The following is a 23,165-nucleotide window of genomic DNA, read 5'->3' as shown; positions in this document are numbered from 1 at the left end:
GCCGAGATAATTGTGATTATATGTGAATATCGATCATATAATAGGAAAGTTGATTGAAATATGTTGATAATTACAAATATATATATAAAGGTTTTGTGTTATTTAACATGTTTTAGAGACTTGTGGAAAATCATCATATCACAGGTTTAATTAATGAACCAGTTGACCTATCACTAATCAGTGCTAATAAAGTATCATAAGAAAATATGATTTGATAAAATGTCATTTGAACTGTATAAGGTGATTTTGAATACATACATGTGTTGTATAAGCTCTGTCGAGTCATGAAGAACTTATATTGAATCCTATGATCATTGATTTAAGAAATGATCCCATTTGCCAATGACTGATTCATGAAACAACATGATATGTAATGTTAGATTTGATGTGCATGAAATCACAATGTGTTGCTATGGCCACAGTGCCCTTTTACAATCATTTATTCATCCTTCAAACATGACAAAAAATAGAGATTAATTTGATGGCCCACTGTTATGAGTACCTGTGTTTCAAACAAGCAAACGTCATGAAATCCATATTAGTATGAAGCTCCATACCTTTTTATCAGGCACTGGGATGTATTAGGCACCATAAGGCAACTTGCAGCAGCCGTCAGCGCCAGTCTAGCCTGAACTGTACATGATAACACAGCTCTGAGACAGACTGTCGCAGTCACTCTGCGTAGGTAGGCAACGTGAGCCTCAGGCTTGGATTGCCCTGAATCATTTCCATCTAGAGAGTTACTTCTAGAACAGTGAGACGTGAAAACCTTTAGAGGTGTCATCCTAGTTTGAGGATTTGTGTGGAATCCATGAGTATTACCTGGATGGACGAAGTGATTGTATCATTTAGAAATCTGTCTCTGCTGGATCAATATTGATCAGCACTGGATATATATCTGTCTGAAGCATCTGTTGCGTTTTGAATTCTAAAGCTGAAGAGTGTATTGGGTGTGAAGTAACACTGTCGTCCAAGCTTGGTTGAAGAATTCTGGTGAGTAATTTATTAACTGAGTCTCTCAAGAATTCAAGGTGAATTATTTAACATAAATACAATAGGTCCTACGGGTGTATGATAATTTCTTTATTGCATGCCAGGCAGGCAGACACTTTACATGGTAGCATATAAGCCTTGCTTGTGTGACTGATAGGTGCTTGTTAATGGGATTGTTTTTTAAACCATTTCTGGATATTTTGACTGCATTCACTCACTCACTCACTCACTCACTCCTTGCCAAGTTTGTAACTGAGAACTAATATGTTTTTCTTATGAAATGGGAAGATGAAAAAGAAAGCCACACATTTGAAATGCATTATGGAGTTTGTCTTTTTCCTTGTCACTTCTGAAGCGGCTATTTCCGGTTGTCAGGATGTACATATTCCCACGCCCCTCCATAATGGCAGCATGGTTCACAACAGTTCTGAGCAATAACACACGGGGAACTAACACACATTTCTTTAACATAGATGAAAGTTCACTTTTATCAAATTATAGCTGTGTAACATTGCATCAGTGCTTTAGGGGATGTTTTCAAGAGTTGTCTTATCATTTTCTATGCTTGCAAAGTTTACACACTTAATTACTGATTACAGTTAGGTATATGATTCTCACCATTAACAGCATCATTACAATTGTCCTCACAATCCAATTCCTGCATGTGGTAATCCCTACAAAGTACTATCCCCACAGTATGTTAATTGCAAGCACCTGTAGTATTTACTCATGGCAACTTGACCCTGTGAGTGGGTGCATGTAATCGGTTGTAATGAACTGGAAGTGTGAATGCTTTAAGCATCTGTTATGTAAAAGCCAATTATGTGATGAAAGCATAGAGACTAATACCACTGAAGATGCACATGTTTAGGGATGCAGCCCATGTGGACACTTTCGAGCTTATACGATGTGTGTTACAAGTAAGAGAGCTTCTGACAAGTCTCTGTATTACCGTGGTAGAAGTCGACTTCCATAACATTTAGCAAACTCAGTATTCCCTCATGGACATCAGACTGTTGTAGAGACGTAAGTTTACTTCAGTAGAACATCAGTGTTCTTTTTTAATTTCATGAGAATGAGTTCATACCTATTCTGTTATGCACGTCTTTCATTTCAAGTGTCTTGTGTGATTAATCATATGTTACGTTCCATTTGTAATCCTATGCTGATGATTGTTATTTTCTTCAGGTTGAGATTAAGTAAAAATCGTATCTGTTTGAGCTGCACAATAGCAGTAATGTTAATTTTAGGGCATTAACAATTGCAGAAGCCTTCAATCTGTTCTGCTACCTTCTTCTTTAGGCAGTTAATGGTAGACCTTAACAACAATAATATGCTGACAAATATTTTTACACTTATAGTATTCCTTATCAGAATAAGTGTGTTTTTCATACTAGCTTGCTCACAGTTTGTACTGGATTAATGCTAAAACAGATTCTTGTCTTTAAGATCAAAATCACAGAGTCCAGTCCTTGAAACCTGGATAAGTAATGGAAATTTTAACCATCTTGGTTTGTAAAAGTTTTGGAAAATTAGGTAAAGTATTATGAAATCAAGGAAGAAAATTTTAATAGCACTAGTTTTTCTCCTGAGCTAGGATCCCTTTGAGGAACAGATTGACTGAAGGTTGAGTAAGCTGGCAGACTGACGCCTGTCTCAATGAATCAGGCAGATTGTATTATCTGTGGAAAGAAAGATTAGAAATGATACAGCTAATTCCTTTGATAGAACAACAGGCCAAGTTGTCAGCCAAATGTGTTGACATCTAGCTATCTGTTTAGTTAGGTTCCAATCACATTTAGGTCATTTTGAGATGCTGACAGTGAAAATAAGATGTATGTAAAGTAAACATATGTGTTATAGAGGCAGCTAATGTACAAGCTGTACACGAGGATGCATAGATGAGTGCAGTGGGACTCGGTTACTTCACAAACACAGCAAACGTGGGATTGATGGCTACAGAAGGCAGTTCAGGCTTGAAAAATTCTTGGTTCATGGGTTGTAGTGATGGATGCTTATTTGTGGTTTTGCAAGCGAACTGCTTGAAAACCATGAGATCTATTAACAGCACACTTTTGTTGTTGATTTTACACTCCAACTGCATTGTCATCTTCTTTACAGGTCTGGAAAAATGGATATCAGGAACTTCGATCTAGACTAACATATAGTCTGCTATCTCTTTAAACACTGGTACGTGTTTCTCTCAGAATGGCCCCAAATAATCATCCTGGTCCTGATTTGACAGAAGTGGTAACTTACATTTTCTTAATGTAGTTTTGGTTCGTAATACTTACGAATACTTCGTTATACTTTGGTTCGTAAGGGATCCTTTTCAACATTATACTTATTCAACCGTGTACATAATATTGCTGGAAAGGAGGGTTAGAAGCCCAGCATCATCAGACAGGATTAATGGCAACATTGAACATACCAGTCCTTTAGACATTTTACTAGCAGCTGCCAACACAGTACTTCATCATTATATTGGGGCAGACATTTATAGTACTCTAGTGAGCTTGTAGGCCATTTTAAAGTAAACCTAGTTCTTGAACCATAGACTGATGCCTAGTCTCTGATAATAAAATTTTAATAGTCAAAAAAATCCCATATAAATTGAAGCAGAACCCAAGATTGATGAGATTCAGGTTCAGAACTGAGAAAATCTATGCTTGGCATCATTTAAGACTTTAATTGCAGAACGGGTTGGATGGAAGGGAAAATACTGTTGTTTAGCGACTGTTAGACAGGCTATTGGCACTCCTTTCAAGATCAAGGTGAAGGATGCTCTTTTACAAAAACTTTCACTTCGGACATGGTGCATTTATATGTTAACCACCTAATCCATCAAAATGGACTTAACCTGAATGAATGCTTTGATTTCATGTGGCTGTGTGCCTGTCTAGAAACATATGGCTTCATGTAACTGCATTTTGTTGCCTGATGATTTCCATGATGTCCAAAAAAAGTGGCAATTTGTCATTTCCAGGACAATATACAATTATAGCCTAGCAATGAAACTTTTGAGATAGCATCAAACAGAATTGTGCTTGTACCTATGAATTTTCGGCATCCCAAACAGGATGGCATGGCTGTTCGTACATTGCTTCTGTCTGGAGAAACTCCATGCTATGTACAAGCCATTATGGCAGCTGCCAGTGTAATATCAGTTCCCTCACTGGCTACATTTGCCCTAGTGAAGGCAACAGACAGTTCCTGTCTGCTGAGATCTGGGAGACAAGTTGACATAACATCTTCTTCTGTTGTTTCTGATGGTCAGATACGCTCTTGAAGAAGATGGGTGGATGTTAAGTGACAGCAGCATGTTGTGGAACAAGTACATAGGCCATCCTTTCAAGCCAGATGTTTGAAGAAATCTTGTATTGTAGTTCTGAATTGGAGGAATACTTGGGAAAGTTAGCTGTCTCAGTACATTTCACTCAAACCCACCCCTCCACACACACCTCCAACATCAAATCTGAGAAATCTGAGAAATCGATGCAAGCATGTTTTGTTAAGGAATTTGTTATTCCCTGATCTGTATTATTTTCAATTCAGCTAACAAATTAACTGAAGCAAGTTTCTCAATTTTCTAACGTCCGAATCTCCCATTTCATTGGGCTCCCTTTGTAAGTCAAAACTATGTATTTATTTAGAGACTAAGCATTGGTCTACAGAGGAATCTGATTTGTCTGGCTGTTTACATACAAATCTTTGTGAACATTGGGGGAAACGGTAGTGTAGTATAGTAGTTAAACCATTCATTTGTCATGCTGAAGGCCAGGGTTCACTTCCCATCATGGGTACAATGTGTGAAGCCCATTTTTAGTGTCCCCCACAAGATATTGCTGGAATGTTGCTGAAAGTGACGTAAAAACTCTCATTTTTTAAAAATATTTCCTTATATGTAAACATTACCCTCAAGTTTTCATGCCATCTGAAAAGCAGGCATTTTCCATATGTAATTTCACAAAATGAAAGAAGCTTTAATCCTGACAGGGAACAAGGAAAAATGTGTTGTGTCTATTGGACCAGAACAGGAGGAAAGATTCGTGTTGTACAGGTTCAGTCCAGTTTGATATCACGTCCTGAGCTCTAAGGCTTTCCTGCAAACAGAGATACTGGGTTGGGCAGATGACCAGGTGTTCGTCATGCAGGCTGATTCTCAGTTAGAGGAGAGGTAAATTGCCAGTACAGGTATGGCTGTAACATTAGATAAAGTCAGTGAGTTTAGTATCAGCAATAATCCACAAATATCACAGTGGGGGACACCAGAAATGGGCTTCACACATTATATCCTTGCTGGGAATCAAACCCATGTCTTTGACATGTTGAGCGAATGCTTTAACCACTTGGTTACTCCACTGCCTTGACATGTCATGAAACAACAATATACTGAATGTATTTCTACTCAAACAAAACTGAGATCAGCTAGTCACAATAATCAGGTGTTCTTTAAGCTCTTTTGCACTATGAATTGTACTAATAGTTTGCAGAGATTTTGGCTTCCATCACCTGGTATGTTAAGGGACAAAAATGAGCATCTCCGATTTTACTCATTTGGGGATGTGTGTATGTCACTTATATGTTGTTCTAAGTTGCATCATAGTTTTGTTTGAAAGTGAAGGTGGAAAAAGTTGCATGTTATACATGTTGCAGTACTCTGATAGACTGATGGTGGTGTTACAACCTTAGCAGTAACACTACCTTAAGTCTGTGTTGAGGTTTGGGAGTTTCGATCAGCTTGGCACTGAGATCACTTTGGACAACAGAACACTGGACCTTGTTTCACAAGGCACTATGGTGATTGTAAGTCACTAAGGCAACCTTATGGTGATTGTAAGTCACTAAGGCATCCTTAGTGCAATGATAAAGAATGGGAGTCAAAGTTAACCTTAGTAAAGGTTGCTTCGTGAGATCCAGGTTATATTGAACCATTGACAGGCATGTTTATATCACTCTTACTGTTAAAGCACTCTTGGGATGTTCAACCATAATTTGACAGGTGATTTCCAACTCTTCAGTAGTGTTTCTCAGTTTCATTGCGATTGCCATTATGCCAAACTTGGACTGACTGATTAAACCCTCTTTCATTGTGAAGTCGTACGAGCTGGAGTCTGTCTTCAGCAAACCATGCTTGTCTTGTCTGAAGTAAATCTAATCACATATTAAAGTTTGCCACTAATCTTGAACACCATTCAGTGGAGTACTTCCGCATGTATGCAATCAGTGATGTTTCCTAAAAACAACACTTGCTGCTTAGGCCAGATAAGCTTTAAACAGTTCAATGGGATTAAGTAAAATGGAATGACTCTAATAAATTGGCACTGATGAAGGACCAGTTTAGTCAGTGTCCGCGAAGCTGTTGATCTCCAGATAAGTGTCATGAAACCTATCCACGCCTGCTGGATGGTCTCGACCTTTCAAACAGTCTCTAAGAAATGTGTGTTGTGTGGTTGGCGCCTGTCTGGACTATGGGACATACTGACTGAGTAACTTTTGTTCAGGTATCCATTGTTTGACATGTGACACTTGAGTGCGAGTAATGCTAGTAATTAGTCATTCATCACGTTGTTGTCATTGCTTCAGATATATATGCATTGTCTAGATCTATTGTTAAGTTTATTTACTGGTGAATAATAAAGCAAAGATAGGACAGGTTGTTTGCTGATTATTCATTGCATTCTACCAGCAAACTGTGTCATGATATTTTTGTGAGCTCAAGTCATTCGCAATTTTCGCATAAATATTATGCTCGCAAAAATTTAATGATTTACAGTATTTACAAACTTCTGTCATATAGGTGGCATTTTACTAAGTGTAGCATTTAACAAGTAACAAACATTACATTGATATGATACCCATGTTTTCTTACTAGCTACCCCACCTTTTTATGCCGATGGGTGACACCAATTAAGAGAACTCATGCATCAGTCAGACCGTAAACATGTAATATAACGACACAGAACATTACCATGTTTAATGGAGAGGGTCTGGACCCTGGTGCTTATCTCCACAGAGGCCCACATGGCGAGGCCAGACTCCTGCAGTAAACAGATGATGGGAGACCTGCCCTGCCGCACATCTCTTAAAAAAGATGGATGCACATGTACATTTCAGTAATGAAAGCCAGGCCTGTGACATCACAGTGTGAACTGGTCTGAACATCAGGCTTGTGACACACTAATATACTACTGTATTTAAAGGGGGTTACAACTGTATACTATAACATGTAACATATGTCATATTTGGGATTACACCTTCTTAGTAAGGTACAAATTCAAGTATGATTTTGGTTGAGTCCCATTCGGGATTTGAACCTGCACCCTCATTTACATTTGGCCACTTGCTAAATGGCATTGTGTAGTCATAACATTATGCTACCATATTACGGTTTACGACAGTGTACAACTATATTTAAAGGGGGTTATAGTCAAACAAACAGACAATCCCATCTAGACTGATTCTGTTAGTCTGAACACCCTAATATACTGGCTCAGTGAAAAGGAGGACAATTCCTAAATGCTAGGCTGGGGAAGTGAAGAATTCTGGGTTATAGCAGGTCCCCCTAACCCATGCTTGTTATGATCAAGAGACAATGATCAAGTGGTCAGACTCTCGCCTTACTCCAACACTGTACTGAATGCTAAGCCTATGGAGTATTGTAATTTTTTCTTTTAAGGATGAAAGCGAACCAGTCTGTTAAAGAAACAATGCAATCTTTCTGTATATAATTTGTAGAAATTAACATATAAATCATTAATCGTTACCTTAGAAACTAGTGCAATTCTAGTCAGACTCTAGACATGGTTGATGTGTCACGTTGTATCTCAGTTATAGTGTACATAGATTGTTCATTTACACTGATCATGACATCAGTCACTGGATTGTTGCTTGATTGTGTACAGACAACAGCTGTGGCTGGAATATCGGCTTCAAACAACAAACACATCTTCATCTTTATATTTCACACTACTTATGTCACACCCTAGTTGTTAGATGGACGAACCCCTGGTGCATACACTTCCTTTTACCTGAGATGGTGATACCATAAATATTATGTGATATACAGATATAGCCTCAAGGTTGTAATATCATTAATAATGCACATTGTAAAACTGGTGTATTTCAGAGTAGATATTCCATTTTATCGATACTACAATGTCTCCATCTATTCTGTCCCACAGATAAGGACTGTATATTACTGGTATTTCAATATTTCCATGAGGTTAGAGATACTATCATTCCAGCTATATACAATGTGAATATATGTTAATGACAAAGGTGATTATTAATGCCACAGGTGTTGGTGCATGCAGGCTATTGTTGGACATCAACTACCCCCACAGGTAGACAAACCATCACTTGTTGACCACAGTTGTTAGCTAAGTGAACTTTACAAGAAGCCATAGAAACGTGTAATAAATTCTATTTATAGTTACAGAAGGAACATAAAACAGCAGTGCTTGGAGACAGAATTTATAATAGTTTTAGTTGTGAGATTTGTTAAAGTATGTCATCTAGCAACTGTGTTTGTTTTCATATGAACACCTTGAAATCATATAATTAGTATAGATGTATCTACATGTCTATGTATAGAACAGTAAAGTCTCTCACGTTCTCCCTGTGTTATGCATACATGTATATGTTAATATTTACTAATTCATAGTTTACAAAAGAACATGTACATTCTATAAATCGGTCAAAATTTCCCATTCTACTTGCGTACTTCAGTTACCAGCTATTCCGCTTAAAGGACAGTGTCTGGTTTGGGTTGTAGACAATGTTTTCACTAGTGTTTCACAAAGAGGGGTATTTGATGTAGGGGGAAGCTGCTCTTGACCCTAAAAGCATGGTTAGTATGTCCATGTGTCTGTGTTTACACACGTGGAGGAGGTAGACAGGGTTCACTCCTGGGTCCCTTTTGCTTGAGGCAGTACATGGAGAGGGACTCCAGGTAAAACACCTTCATATGTTCCTGGCAGTTTGAACAGAAGGGTAAACGTTGGCTACATGTAGAGGGGGATTCCCGTTTCAACATTGAATGCTGGTTGTAATACTGTATGGTTTACCTCCAATTCATGTCGATGGTTAATTTACGTCAGTATATCTTCATTTGGGTTTTTTTTCTGTTGGACATGCTTCAAAGAGTGGGTTAGGGAGACACTTTCCATCAAATACACTTGAAATAATTTCTTAAATGAACACTATTGTCAAATCATGATACACAATTCCAGTTTGAATATAGATCTGTTAGTGGTCAAAATATTTAGGGGTGCTTAACTTGTTTCCAGGTGTATTTTTGGGTAGATGTTGTTGAGGATTCTGAGTTCAACACTTTAATACAGTAACTAAGGGTAAGGCTGCTATTCATGTTTATGATGCCTAAGATTTTGCCTGTAAATCTTTACTTTTGAAAATATAGAATTAATGTTATTGTACTCAACTCTCATAGCCAGATACAAAGTCTCTGTAAACTAGATATATAATAGATTCACATTATGCATCATATGCATGGAAAGATGATTGTATCATGCAGTATTGAATATATTTCAGTAACATTATTGCATATATCAATGAAATAAATGATAATGTGTTTACGACAGAGAATATGTCTTACTTTTCATAAATATTGTGACTAACGAGATCGGGTAGTCAGGTTCAGTGACTTGGTTGCCACTTGTCATTAGTTCCCAACTACAGGTTCCCGACGCTCAAGTTGTTGATCACTGGATTGTCTGGTCCCGACTCAATTATATACAGACCTCTGCTATATAGCAGGAATAGTGCTTAGTATGGGGTAAAACTAAACTCACTAATCTAAATACTGGAGATGCTCATTCAAGTTTTGGGCAGATTCCAGGAATTGATTTAAATATTTAAATTGTGGATTATGAAAAAATAGATATGTCCCTAACTGACTGGAGCATTTGCCATGGCAATATTACTTTGAATGTGTAAAACTTATAAATACAACCAACATGTGTAACTAGCAAGCATGGTGTATGTATGTAACTCTAGATTCCATGACACAGTGTTAAAAAAGTGAGTTGTCAACAACAGCATTTCTAAATGATGAGCTTTTTAAAAAATGTGCAAGACTGCCACACAAACAGTTTTTCACCTTCGCTTCTCTTCTCAAAGTTCATATAAATAGTTAATGATAGCACACAACTGGCATATGGCTTCAGTTAGTCTAGGGGCGAAACCAGACAAATTGTAGCTTGGTGGATCCTCACACAGAGAGCTCCAGGTACCTCAGCCCTATGACTACTGGAGGGTGATAGGTCTGACAGCTTCATTTGATGACTTCATAGTTCTTCAGGGAAAACTATTGAAAAAAGATGTAAAAATGCAGTTGTGTATTTTCGGGGGTTCTCCCGGTAATTAAGGTATCGTTAAGCATCTGGTTGTTTGTTTTGTACTGTTGGTTTAGTAAAGAAACATTTGATATGTGGATGTAAGAAGTACATGGTAATGAATGGTTAAGAAATGTTTGTTGATTTTACCCAGCTTGTTTTGTGCTTTTTCAATTGTTTGTTGTTTAACGCCTAGTCAGCAATATTCTAGACCAGACAAACCACTGTGCAATTAACCACATAGACTAACACTTAGTGTATGAATAATGTCATTTTGGTTGAAAAGGAAAATCATTAGGAAGAGACAATCAGAACTTGAGGAAATCTACACCTGCTTCTTTAATATACTTAGCGTTTCAACCCATGAAGATTCATGGTAGAATGCGTCTTCTGCAACCCATGATTGCCACAAAAGGCAAGTATGTTTGTTGAAAGAGGCAACTAATATGATCGGGTGGCCAGCCTTGCTGACTTTGTTGACACGTCTTTGGTTCCCAGTTGCACAGATCAGTGCTCATGCTGTTGATCCCTGGATTGATCCAGACTTGATTGTTGACAGACTGCTGGAATATTGCTGAAAGTGGCTTAAAACTAAACTCACTCACTCACTTTGGCATTTCAGAAATGGATGGATAGCACAGGGGAAAAATGTGGTTCAGGGTGCGTGAAACAGACTGGCACATTGACTCACAGCAAGCCATGTCACAGGGCTAGTATCCAACTTATAAACAGAGCCACTATCACCATGATATTAAACTCCTAACACATGTGTTATATGACGATGAGTTTCTTGGTATGATGTCAATCTTTGAGATGTAACCTACCAGTTATCATTGTTGGTTGTTATGCAGGTGTTCTTGTAACACAGGTATGGTGTGCCACGTGGGTGTCCTGACATGACATACATGTATATATTGAGTTGCATGAATGGAATCATGCAGGTGCTTTGTTCCTGGGTGTCCCATGTATGGATCCTGATTTGATGATGCATGGATCATGGATGGACAATGCATGGATCCATGGTGTACCATTGGATCCTGAGTGTACCATGCTTACATCTTGGATGGGATGCACACATCCCTTGTGCACTATGAATAGGTCCAGGGTGTACCACTTGATATTGAGTGTACCATGCTTGGATTGTGGGTGTAGCATGCATGGATCCAGTATGTATCCCAAGTATCTGATTGCATGGATTTGGGATATCCCATCCATGAACCATATGATATCATCATCAACTAAAACAACTGTAAAAGTCACACATCGACTTGTCCACTGTTCAGTAAAAGCAATCTTTAAGATATTACCCAACTATAATTCATCATTGACAGTCCCCATGACAGCTGTTATTCCTTTGTAGCAACAGTAGGCAGATGGCTGGTGGTGGCTTGGCTCCCGGTTATCCAAGTCCTGTCTGTTCAAGCAGCCCAATAACCTTTGTAATGGGACACTCATGCTGCTTATCCAACCCAAACACACTTCAACAGCCATTGTCGGAATACAACTAAGTTGTGTGATCAGCAATCTGAAATACTTTTGTTGTGAACTTTTCTGAGACTGAGTTTTCTGAGGATGTATTGGTCAGTGTTGTTTGGTGCTTGCTGAGGTTTTACTGGGTAAAATGTTATCAAGTGAAACAAATAAAAGGGGATAATTGGATCTTTTAAATTGAACACTTAAGTTTCAAAAAGCTGGTTATGACTAAATATGTACATCTACTTTGCATGATCTGGCTACAAGTATAATATGTTTTTACAACATTGGGTTCCAATCAACAAAGCATTTGTAACACTGTGACCTATTGTAACTCTATACTTCACCATTTTGTCAGGGAATGCATCCTCAGGTTTAGAATAATTTCATTTGTTATACTTTATAAAGCCTTTTATTATACTCCTATGTCTTATCTGTTGAATTCATACTGCAACAGGTTCTCTACTATAGCACTAACCCAGGCACAAATCATTTGCATCAAGAAACACATAGCTTCTAAATAGAAGCAGTTTACTGTAGGATTCCCAGTCATGTGAAAATCTGCAGGTAGTGATATTGATTTCAGCTGAATGTTGAAAAATGGACAAGTCTTTCCGTTATCAACCAATACACTGTAGAATTAAAAAAGCACTTGAAGAAGCGAGCGTAATTATTATTGACTGCATTGATATCAGCACTTTGATCTCGAACTCGTAAGCACTTATAGTGATCTTTATTTATACTTGTCAAATGCATTAAATATGTATTTTACATGTATACAATGTATTTAGCAGAGTACAATTCAAAGGTGAGAGCATTATAGCCCTCTGAAAATGTGTACTTTTGTCAGCTTCTCATTGTTTCATTAGTTCATGAGCCAGTGTGCCATACAAGGTCGTTCATGTCCTGAGACAGCAGTTGGATTATCAGTGTGCATATTGAACAGTGTTGGTGAGTTGCCATGGTAACAGTTTGTCCTGTTACAGTCGTAAATAACTAGATCATGTTGCAATGTCAACTTTTGTCCCAGATAGAAGTTTCACGCTGACAGAAAATCAATCGGCATTGTGGATTATGGGTGTGCCAGCTAAAAAGATTCATTACAAACAATGGTACGATATTGATGGTTATAAATGTATCCCCTGCATTGTCCTACAGCAGTTGTAGATAAGCAGAGGAAATCAGTCCTAATACTTACTTTCTAAAACATGGCTGTCTTTCGTGTTTCACAAAGCATTTCAACTTGGAAGAGTGACTAAATCTCTTAGAAAACCTCAGACTAACAATGTTGGTGATTTTTATAATATTATTTTTAATGTTAATGTGGAATGTAATAAATATTTTGGTCTGATACCATTGTATACTTGAAAGACATTTAATGTCATGTTGATTCTTCTTCTTATTTTTGTTATTATAGTTTTCTTGTTAATTTTGACTGTAGAGAGTTTTTGGTTTATCTGTAATTATTTTTTTCTTTTATATGACTGTTTATTATTATTTTTAATTTGTTCATCTGGACTGTAACAGTTTTTGGTGTGAGATCTTTCAAAATTTGTGAACATTAATGTATCTCTATCTAATTGTTTTCATCCATAAATCACTTTGTGTTCAATTTTCATTTAGTTTATGACTGATGGCAGGAAGAATTAATTAAAATTACATTGGTCACTGATTTCATATTTTAGCTCCATGTGTTATTTATTGAAATGGACATGTGAAATAATAATGTTTGCAAATAAATTAGAAGTCAATTGTTTAGGGGACGTTTTACGACTGGTCACAAATGAGCTCTCAGTTGGAAAGTGTTAGGTACGGGGTGCTTTTGTTCCATACAGCTGTAGGGTTATCGTATTTCTTGACCCTCATTAAAAACTGACCTTTTGGCTGTTAAAAAGTCGCCATGAGCAATAACAAGGGTGGCACGTGTCCTCCCTCAGAGTGTGGAAAAATAACAAAAGGGTGGTTTGTGTGAGGAAACTCTACCTAGCCCTGCAGCTTGCATTGCTTTGTTGTGGAAGACCTACTAAATGGAGGGACAGAGTGTAAACAAGCATTGGGTTCGAAAGTGACCAAAGAGGGTTCAATCATCTCTCTAGAGATAGCCCAGGTCGTCTGGTCAGCTGAAGTAGCTCAACAACGCTATTGTGATATCATCAAAACCTCATTACCATGACAGCAGGATGATCAGAATCTACTAACTGCATCTCATAGATGTAAATACAGCCCTTTTGATTTCATTGGACCATGTCGTCATTACCTGAACCCTCTCCCACTGTTTGTACCTTTGAAATTGTAAACACCTAATACGATACCCATCTTGTCTCCCATCAAGCTCTTTTGCAATGACAACAAAGAGTATTCAGATCAAATCCCGTTTGAACGTGTGGAGGGTGATGGTAAAGATGTTTTAACGCTGGAAATTGATGGAGGTGTGTTGTGGCCTGCTTGTTTGACGGCAGTGAACAAGCAGATGTAGCGGGAACATAAAATATGGGGCAGATGGCCTTACCTGGCCGCCTTACCTGCTGCCTCGTTTACATACAGGTGGAGCATAATGGGGAGAATACCGCAACATAAACCAATTAATCATTCAAATGCTGGTTCCGCCCTGATTTATAATTTGAATTCACCATCTGCAGGACTAATTTCATAATTTTGTAAAGATGAAACAGACACTCTGGAATGTGGAGTGCAAGGAATGGAGTAATTGAATTTTTTAGACTTAACATCAGCTGGATGTTTGAACCAAATTGCAACATTATCTCAAGATAATGTTTACCCTACAGTGTCATTGCTTCACATCAATATAGAACATTTTAATTTTTTACATGTGAAAATTAATTTAATGAGAGAGGGTGATTTTTCTGATTGAATTGAGGGATATTAATTTGTGTATTATGAGGATGTGATTTGGTTTTTATTTCTGATAGTATGTCATTATTCTGAAGAGAAATGTAGTAATTGATCGAGAGACGTTGTCGACTTGAGTTCCGTGAGGACTCTTAGTATTCAGTGTGTATCAGTTTACTGATGGAATGACCGTCAATACCATTAACATGGCACTTGACTCAGCTTATTGGGGAAATAATGATTTTGCACCCAATTACAATTAAAATCAATTGTTTTGGCTTAGGAGTTAGTTTCACTTTAGTTCCTTCCTCATCAATACTGAGAAAATAATCATGACTGGACATGACAAAACAATCAAGTGATTGATATTATGAGCATCGTTTTACAAAACTGGGATACAGTGAAATGTTTCTCCTGAGTCAGTAAGCCTGAGCATCTGATCTTTGTTATTTTCTTCTTACAATTAGCACTGGTTGATGAAGATCAATTCTAACCTGTATCTTCACATGTCTCCAGTTTAGGTTCTTGAGGGGTATATAGAAGTTGGTATTCAAGTGTAAGACAAAATATTATGGATTTCAACCTCTGTATTGTATACGTGATGAAGAGGCAAGGAAAAGCCTTGAAATGTCTGTGAAAAAGTTGATACTTTGTCTTAAGTCTTCAGTTTGTTCATATGAAACATTAGTTTTTGCAGTATTGATTACCCAAATGCATGATACAAAAGTCCATAATTTTCCAGATATCTTAAATGCAGTTTGTATGTACTGTGTCAGATCTTAGTAAATAACATACAAAATTAATGTTAACTGGTATGGTAAGTGCAAAACACTGGACAACAGCTGGTTTAGGAAGTGTGACTATAAACCATTTTGATAAGAACAACTGTAACATAATCCATCCACTGATTGGCTAGGTGATGTTGGATACAGAGTTATATGTATGCAATCCAGGTGTTATATTGCTTGACTGGGGAATATTGCCTATGGCAAACAGGTCATACTACAGAATACATCCTGCTGCCAGATTACATGTGAAAATACAGGTTGTATTTCATTTGTTGAATGTTAATTTATAACTCATGTATATTTTACTCAAAACAAAGGCTTTTAAAAATCTTTATAAAGTTATAGAAGCATAAAACACCAGGTGTCAGAATTCCCACATGAAAGTTTAATGACTGTTATTCCCCATATGTTTGTTTCTGTGAAAGTACCAGGTATACATGTCAGTGCTTTTCCTGTACAGAACCTTAAAATTAAAGTGAATTTCTTATTTTGGTATAAATATTCCATGACAGTTCATGATTTCCCACATTTAAACTTAATGTGTGTGAAGATTTTTGTATTACTAATGCACTATTAAACATCAGGTATGCTGGCTTTTAATTATTCACACCGACCGGATAAAATTTTTCCTTTTAGCTTAGAATCATTAAGCACCTGTTTATACTAAATGGTCTGACAAATTGCTATTATTTGAATCCCTAGTTTTGAGTGTAAAATGAATTTTCAAATCTTTCTGAAAATTTCATGATAATTTCAAGTAACATGAATATTTCAGATGAAAGTTTTAATAAGATGGTAATCTTGCTATTCTAGGGGCACCAATACATTACCTGCTTGTTCTAACTGTAGAAAAGCTTGTGCGGTGCTAAGTGTTCCATTGTTTTGGTGAAGCTTATTAATATGTTCAGTTTTCCCCACATTAGCCCTTGAGATATTAAAGTGTGTGAGAGTGGTGGGCACGTGGCGGGGAGTGTGCCCCTGCTGTCTGGTAACAATAACTTGCCACCTTTGTCTCTTGACTCAAGGGGCTCTTGTTTGGCTAAGAGGGAAAAACTTCAAACATAAATCTTTTATATCCCTTGGGACAGCACTGGGGTTGTGGTCTTGCTGATCATGCGTGAAACTCTCCATTTGCCATGGGTCAAAGATGAGAGGTGGGGGTTTGTCAGATGGGAGGGGGTTGTCAGTGGGGGGAAGGGCTGGAATAAGGGACATATTATCCCCTGTGTGAGCATGTGGCAGATGTTGAGGGGTTACCCAGACTTGCTGCCTGCTTCAAGTTCAGAGCATTCCAATCTTTCAGATGAGGAATGTTTTGGGTTTGTGTTTGTTTAAAGAACACAGGGGTATAAAACTGACAGGTGGAAATGCTGTCAACCAATCAGAATGAAGCAGTATCCATATCACATGAAGCGTAACATCTGTTGCAGAGACCATCCACCATCACTTACTCAGTGGGACTCAGTCAGTGAGGGAGCTCAGGTGACAGGACCTGAACTGATACCCAGCTGTAAAATAAGTCACATGGTCAGGATTATGATATTTCCTGTCATATGAAAATAAGTGTTAATCAGTCGTTGAGTTGGTTCAGTGTATCCCACCTGTGTGATAATTCCTATATCACCCTTTTGGTGGATCTGGAGTTTGGATCATACTGTCATCATTATGTTGTCCATCCACACACCAGGAAGCAGAGAAAATATCTGGTATGTATCCATTATACCCCAGGAGCTAGTCTGTCTCACAGTTCCTGCTTAGTCCTCCCTACAATGCTAAAGCCCTAAATAAAGCAAATCCTAAGGCTCTGAATGTTCAATCTCACTGTGACTCCATTTCAATTTAAAGGGGTTTATTTGTTACCATCAGAATTATATATTTAGAGAGTAATGGTTAGTCTACCCAGGAGCATATAAGGTGGGTATCATCAGTTGTCTCAGCATGTGAATATGTGGCTTATAACGCTCTTACCTAAATGATAGCACCACCCATTGGGCACCTAACTGGTAGCTAATGATCATGTGGTGTATAATGATGCTTGTATCATCTAATAAGTAAATAACTAGCTTATAACACTTTTCTTAAATAATAGTATGATGTTGTACCCTTGGCTTGTATGATCAATTGTCTCCAGACTGTGAATATCTAACTTAAACCATATTCAGCGGTACAGTGCACGTAACCCATGAGGCCCTTCCTCAGTACCAGCTGATGATGTCTTCAGGCAGAAATTGCAAGCCAGACCTTCATTTGATAGCTGTAATCCTGTGATTGGGTCTATTTTGATACTTAGAGTACTGCTATCTGTTCAGATTTTGATGTGAATAAAAACATTATCATAGTAAGGGTATCTGTTTTCCAGTATGAAAATCATTATGGTAAGAGGTTGTTAGGCCAAGTGCACTCAGTGTGGGTGTTTTTACAGAGAAAAAGTATATGTAACCTTTGGTAGAGAAAAACATTCTATAATCTTTTAAACAGTTTTTCATTGAGTAGAGAAATAAATACTTGACATATTAGCCTATCCAGCTGTTTTTTTACAGATCCTGATATTTGATTCAAGATATCCTGAAACCGATCAATGTTGTTTAAAGTTTCACTCATCTCTGATAGTAAAATATAACATGTTTTTTATTGTTGTTTTAATTCACTGTGAGTGCATTGTCTCTAAAGAAAAAAATTATTCATGAGAAGCCATGCATATGTTCGAAGTAATAAATTGATGTATAGTATACTCCATTGTACATCAGTTTAGAAGTAACAGGAATCCTTTTCACAATTTATAGACCATACAATTTGGAGCTTTCAGTATACAGGATATTACAACTTCACTTATTAAAGGCTAATTATTGTCAAATATGAATGGTACTGTCAGATGTCACCAGCCCAAATCATCTTACAAATACTTGCGAATCCTCCAATAACAAAAGCTCACTGAAGGCAGGGTCATTACCCAGTTCCTGTGTTTTGTTGCTTCTGTTGCCGTCTCCCACCTCGTCTCAAACCTCACAGTGTACACGGCTGCACTTTCAACACACGTGGAGATTACAAAGGTAAGCGTGGCAGACACAGGGCTAATCCCAGGTGAGAGGGGCGTACAGCAAGGTTGTGACCTGGGGCTGTGTCTATTCACTTGCTATTGACTTCCTGTATTGAATGGTGCCATCAGATAGGGACTCTCAGCCCTTAAAGGCTCTCATGGAGTGTAGTGTGGGGACAAGTACATTGAAGGAGTAATTTAGTACTGGCACTGTGGGAGGAAACTTGAAGGTTTGAAAGCTCTTGATATATTTTACGTTTTCTTCCCTTTACACTTCCACTTTGCTGTTTTCTGATTCTGTAATTTCATTATTCTGTTTTTGCAAACTTGCCAGTCTTATAGTATAAGGATGTGAAGAGTGATAAACAGCTCACTCACTCACTCACTCACTCACTCACTCACTTACCCAACCAACTCGCTCATTCAGTTATGTAATATCAGTCTTATTTTCTATTATATGGCAAGTATCTTCTTACCAGTTATGTGGCAACTACTTAATAAAAACCTTTATTCATGTGTCAGTTGTATTGATAGCGAACAATATGATCATTAGGTTGAAAACACTAAGAAGGAAATACATTGTTAGGATATTTTAACCATTTTGAAATTTGGCTGATCAAGCTGATAAAATAAGTAAAATCTTAATTTGGTTTGGGCCTTTAGTAATGAGACTAATGATGATTTAGCATTTGAAAAATGTATGTTTAAGTTGCAAAACAATCCTTGGATTAATTTTTCTGTCAAGCTGATTTAAAAAGTCAGTAGTGCTAGAAAAAGACTGTCATTTTGGGTTTTTTCTCTTCTGAACTGTGAGGCATTATGGATTTCAGTGGTTTCTTTACAAGGGCCAAATATCCATCACCTATTGACATATTCCCAGTGCAGCCTGACAGGTATTGAGAGCCATGTCGGCCCCAGCTTCCTGTACATTGTACCAACTGTCTCAAGCACCTGTCTGTGACACAATACCCAATCTGCCTGTCCCTGTTACCTGGCTGCTGGACCTGCTCGGCAACTCACCTACAAGTAGAAGAAATTACTGTCTGCACAACATACCAAGACCACCAGGTCGGACAGACTCTGCAGTGGAGGAAATGACTCCAACAGTCAAACATGGCTTACTGAATTGGTTGCAATTGTGTGTGTCTCGATAGCTGAGACTAGGACACATTAACTGTGGAATTCAGCATACCGTTATCTGTGTTCATGATGCTGGTATTGATCCAGATGAAGGGATTATTGTATCAGATTCCAGGCAGTTGGCATGACTGTTACTGCTCAGTAAATGTAGTTTGTCTCCCAGGCCCTGAACTACCTTATTATCCCTTTCTGCAATATAATGGCCCTAAATGAGGCAAGTCTTGATTTCCTCGGCAGTACACATTAAGTTGTGGAACTGCACTGAACAGCTAAAGAAATGCGACTTTTTTTTTTGTCACTTTTTTGATAGGAAATAAAAGTATGAATGTTTACTTATGAAATTTCATTTTTTGAAACGTGTGTCTTTTGTTTATAGCACTGTATATATATATATATAGTATATAGCACTGTTGTGTAGTAGACAGTAATTTAGGTTGAATTGCCATCATAGCCATGATGCCACATAACATAGCAACCATCATATCCCTGAATCCTGCAAAAAGAAGTATTTCTTCCAGTGGTCAAACTATTGCCAGGGACCATTCGCCAACGTCAGTATAGGTCCCTGCTATGGCAGTTATGTTTCAAGTGAACCAAGTTAAAAATACCTCCCTTCACAATGGGGAAAATGTGTGCCTACTTTGTAAAAAGTTTTGATATTACTGGCATAGCTTTCATAGTAGGTAATACATTGTTTTCCCAAGGGGAGGGTTTGGTCATGACAACAGCTACCACCTTCAGAGAAAAAACATTCTGTGTCACATGGAACACAGCATCCGATGCTGTTCTGGTCAGTCGTGGATGGGACTGTGTCCAGGGTTAACTTCCTTGGAAGGGATTGTGTTGACTTCAGACCTTACACACAGACAGTGAATCTTGTGTATACTGATAAAGTGTTTGACAGAACACATGGAATGCTGATGTTATTAGATAGACTCAATGGGTCCAGGTTGTATATTCTTTTATAATCGCCCTAGCTGAGACATCAGATGGGTATTCCATGCTATGAGATATGATCTGATATCTAACGTGTTGGGTGCTAATGTGAAGCACAAATTGAAATGCTGATGAGGTATGTACCTCAAATACTTTATTTTTTGACAAATCAAGCAAAAGTCTAACAGACATGTAGCCAGTCATGGGTCTATAACATGCTTCTACCAGCTTGTCCGATACATCTTTATGTCTGTCAAATATATTCACAGATTCAGTGGTTAATACAGTGATGTGAAAATGAGGAGACTGACATGGAGTGATTTCAGTGTAGAGTTGTTTCATGTAAATTTGACAGTGTTGCTTCAGGCAGAGGTCATTGTTGTAATTTTGAAACCTCTTCTTGACCAGTCAGAATGGACTATTTCCCTGGGTCGCATTGGTAGTGTCCATCAAATCCAAGTTCCTCAACAAACTCACAGGCTGATTAATCGCCCAAATGTGTCTCAGCAGTGTTGATGATGTTGTTACATAGTATCAGTGTGGTCAGGTTGTATATTCTCTTATCCTATCCATACCATGAGATACAGCCTCATAGCACTGTGTTATCAGCTGTCAATCTCTCTCATCATCCCTACAACACACTTGGACCCCACACATGACTTTGATAATCTTGCTCCATTGCCTTAAGCTATACATATTGTATAAAGGACTGTCCATTGTGGGTGATGTAAGATAGTAGGTTCTCTAATCAAACAGTTCGATAATCTAATGAATTGTTTATTAGTGGTCCTCGTATGTTCGAGGATTATACACCCCAAGGATCTTACTGAAGCTGAATTATTGATGACTGTTGATCCTTTCTCAGTTCGGAGACCATGTGGGATTTCCAGATAGAAAGGAAAGTGTGGCTCTTGCATAATTGATGAAGTGGGAAACTTAGAGGATGTAATATAAGTGTTGAAAATGTGCATCCAGGGAATATACTGTGACCGATGGTCCATGTAGACTGAAGTCCTTGATACTGGGTAACTGTTAAATGGATGTGATGTTGGATATTTTTGTTTGTGTTTGCAAATTTATTGGATGGTGGATGCTGTTGTCACATTATCCCCTTAGTTGACAAGTGACTGTGACGTTGAGCAAGAACGTCCATGTGTTCATGAAGACGTTGTGTTTTGTTTATGATCTATGAGATGGAATGAAATCAAACCATGAAGATCTGGGTTAGAATTGGTCTTCCGCCATCAATTCTTGTCATGTGACTAATGGGATTGGGATGTAAGACTTGCTGCCTTGGTTGTCACATTTCTTCCCAATTGTGTAGAATGATGCTCATGATGTTGATCACTGGATAGCATCAAACTACAAACACTCAAATGAGATGAAAAATATTTCTTTAGGTGACTAATATGTACAATGCAGTCCCTTTTCTGCCTATCTTATAAATTTATTTCAATTTATCTTGTCAGAAAAAGTTTCACTATGGTCTAAGCCTGACTAGAGGACTGAAGATGGAAGCAGTGTTTTGAATCCTGCACTGATTGACGGAGACTATATTTGTTTATGTCTGGCAAGGCTCCTGTAGAAGTTATACCCCAGCTGTGCAACCATCATGTATTGAAACTGTTTCTATCTGTTGCAGTGCTGGTAACATCAAGTGCCCTGATGATGACACCACTATAGATTATGCAAAGGTAAATATGTACACAGTATCTAAGTCTGCAGTATTGCCATGACAACCAAAAGTGTGTTTGTCACAATAGTTGAACATTGTTTGCTACCTCATAGGTTAGTAAGTGCAGTTGAAATATGGTTAAATATTCTTGTAGTAAATATACTGATTATTTCATGGACAACAGTGGACTGTTATCCCATTGTTTAAAAACAATGTGTATTCCAGTTTCAAACAGTCAATTTCAATCTCGTACACTTCAAAACATGGCAAATGACGTTAAAAGGATAGACCCAATATTTTCAGTGCAATAGTTGTACTAAATTTCAATCATGGATGAGTGTAATTTGCATAGTTAGGTTCCAGAGGGCATTCTAGCTAAAATAGGTCTCCTGTATTCAATGTCAGTAAGACATGACTGACTGCAGTGTTTTGAAAACAGACAAAACAATGGTTGTGACATAGCTGATGACTTGTCAAAATCCAGCGAATGCCATATTGATATAGGCATTTTGTGCTTGTTTCTCTTCTTGCTTCCTGAAAATTAATTTGTAATATTAATACCAACAAGGGCAAGATCCTGATCCACTGCTAAATAAAAGCTTCTTATCACCAGTAACTGTAACTCTCTCAGAGCTTGCTGTTGTCCCTAGTTGTCCATTGTCCCTAGACAGTGTTTCAAATTACGAGTCTAAAGTCTTGAATGATGAGGTAAGTTTAGATGTCCTCAGCACTAAGGAATGGTAAAAATATATGGATATACAGATAAACAACTTATCTCTTGCTTGATACAGATGTTAGAACCTTCACCAAGACATTGCTCTAACTAGAATAAAGAATTTGTTCATCCTCTATATCCTTCCTTAATGCTCCATCTTTTAGGTGCCTCTTGAAGAAGTTACTCTTGCTTCCATTTGCTT

At 37.8% G+C, this 23,165-nt stretch overlaps 1 protein-coding gene across 7 annotated transcripts in view; it reads left to right on the top strand.

Moving 5' to 3' along the window:
* The window catches only part of LOC137254680 (TNF receptor-associated factor 4-like), a 101,565-nt gene that overhangs the window by 67,149 nt on the left and 11,251 nt on the right, over positions 1 to 23,165 (top strand). For 4 of the 7 annotated variants that reach the window (XM_067792545.1, XM_067792544.1, XM_067792541.1 and 1 more), the window contains exon 2: positions 22,216 to 22,267. Coding sequence is in view for 3 of the 7 variants with exons in the window: in XM_067792541.1 (XP_067648642.1) it covers positions 22,216 to 22,267 (52 nt within the window). In the remaining 4 variants the exon portion in view is untranslated. Of the gene's footprint in view, positions 1 to 845; positions 994 to 5,111; positions 5,188 to 17,094; positions 17,167 to 22,215; positions 22,268 to 23,165 lie in introns of those variants that run through there. The other 3 variants (XM_067792547.1, XM_067792546.1, XM_067792543.1) reach the window with 3 other exon arrangements.

Source organism: Haliotis asinina, chromosome 1, assembly GCF_037392515.1.
Source record: "Haliotis asinina isolate JCU_RB_2024 chromosome 1, JCU_Hal_asi_v2, whole genome shotgun sequence".
NCBI lineage: Eukaryota > Metazoa > Mollusca > Gastropoda > Lepetellida > Haliotidae > Haliotis > Haliotis asinina.
This window is presented reverse-complemented; position numbering and strand designations above follow the sequence as displayed.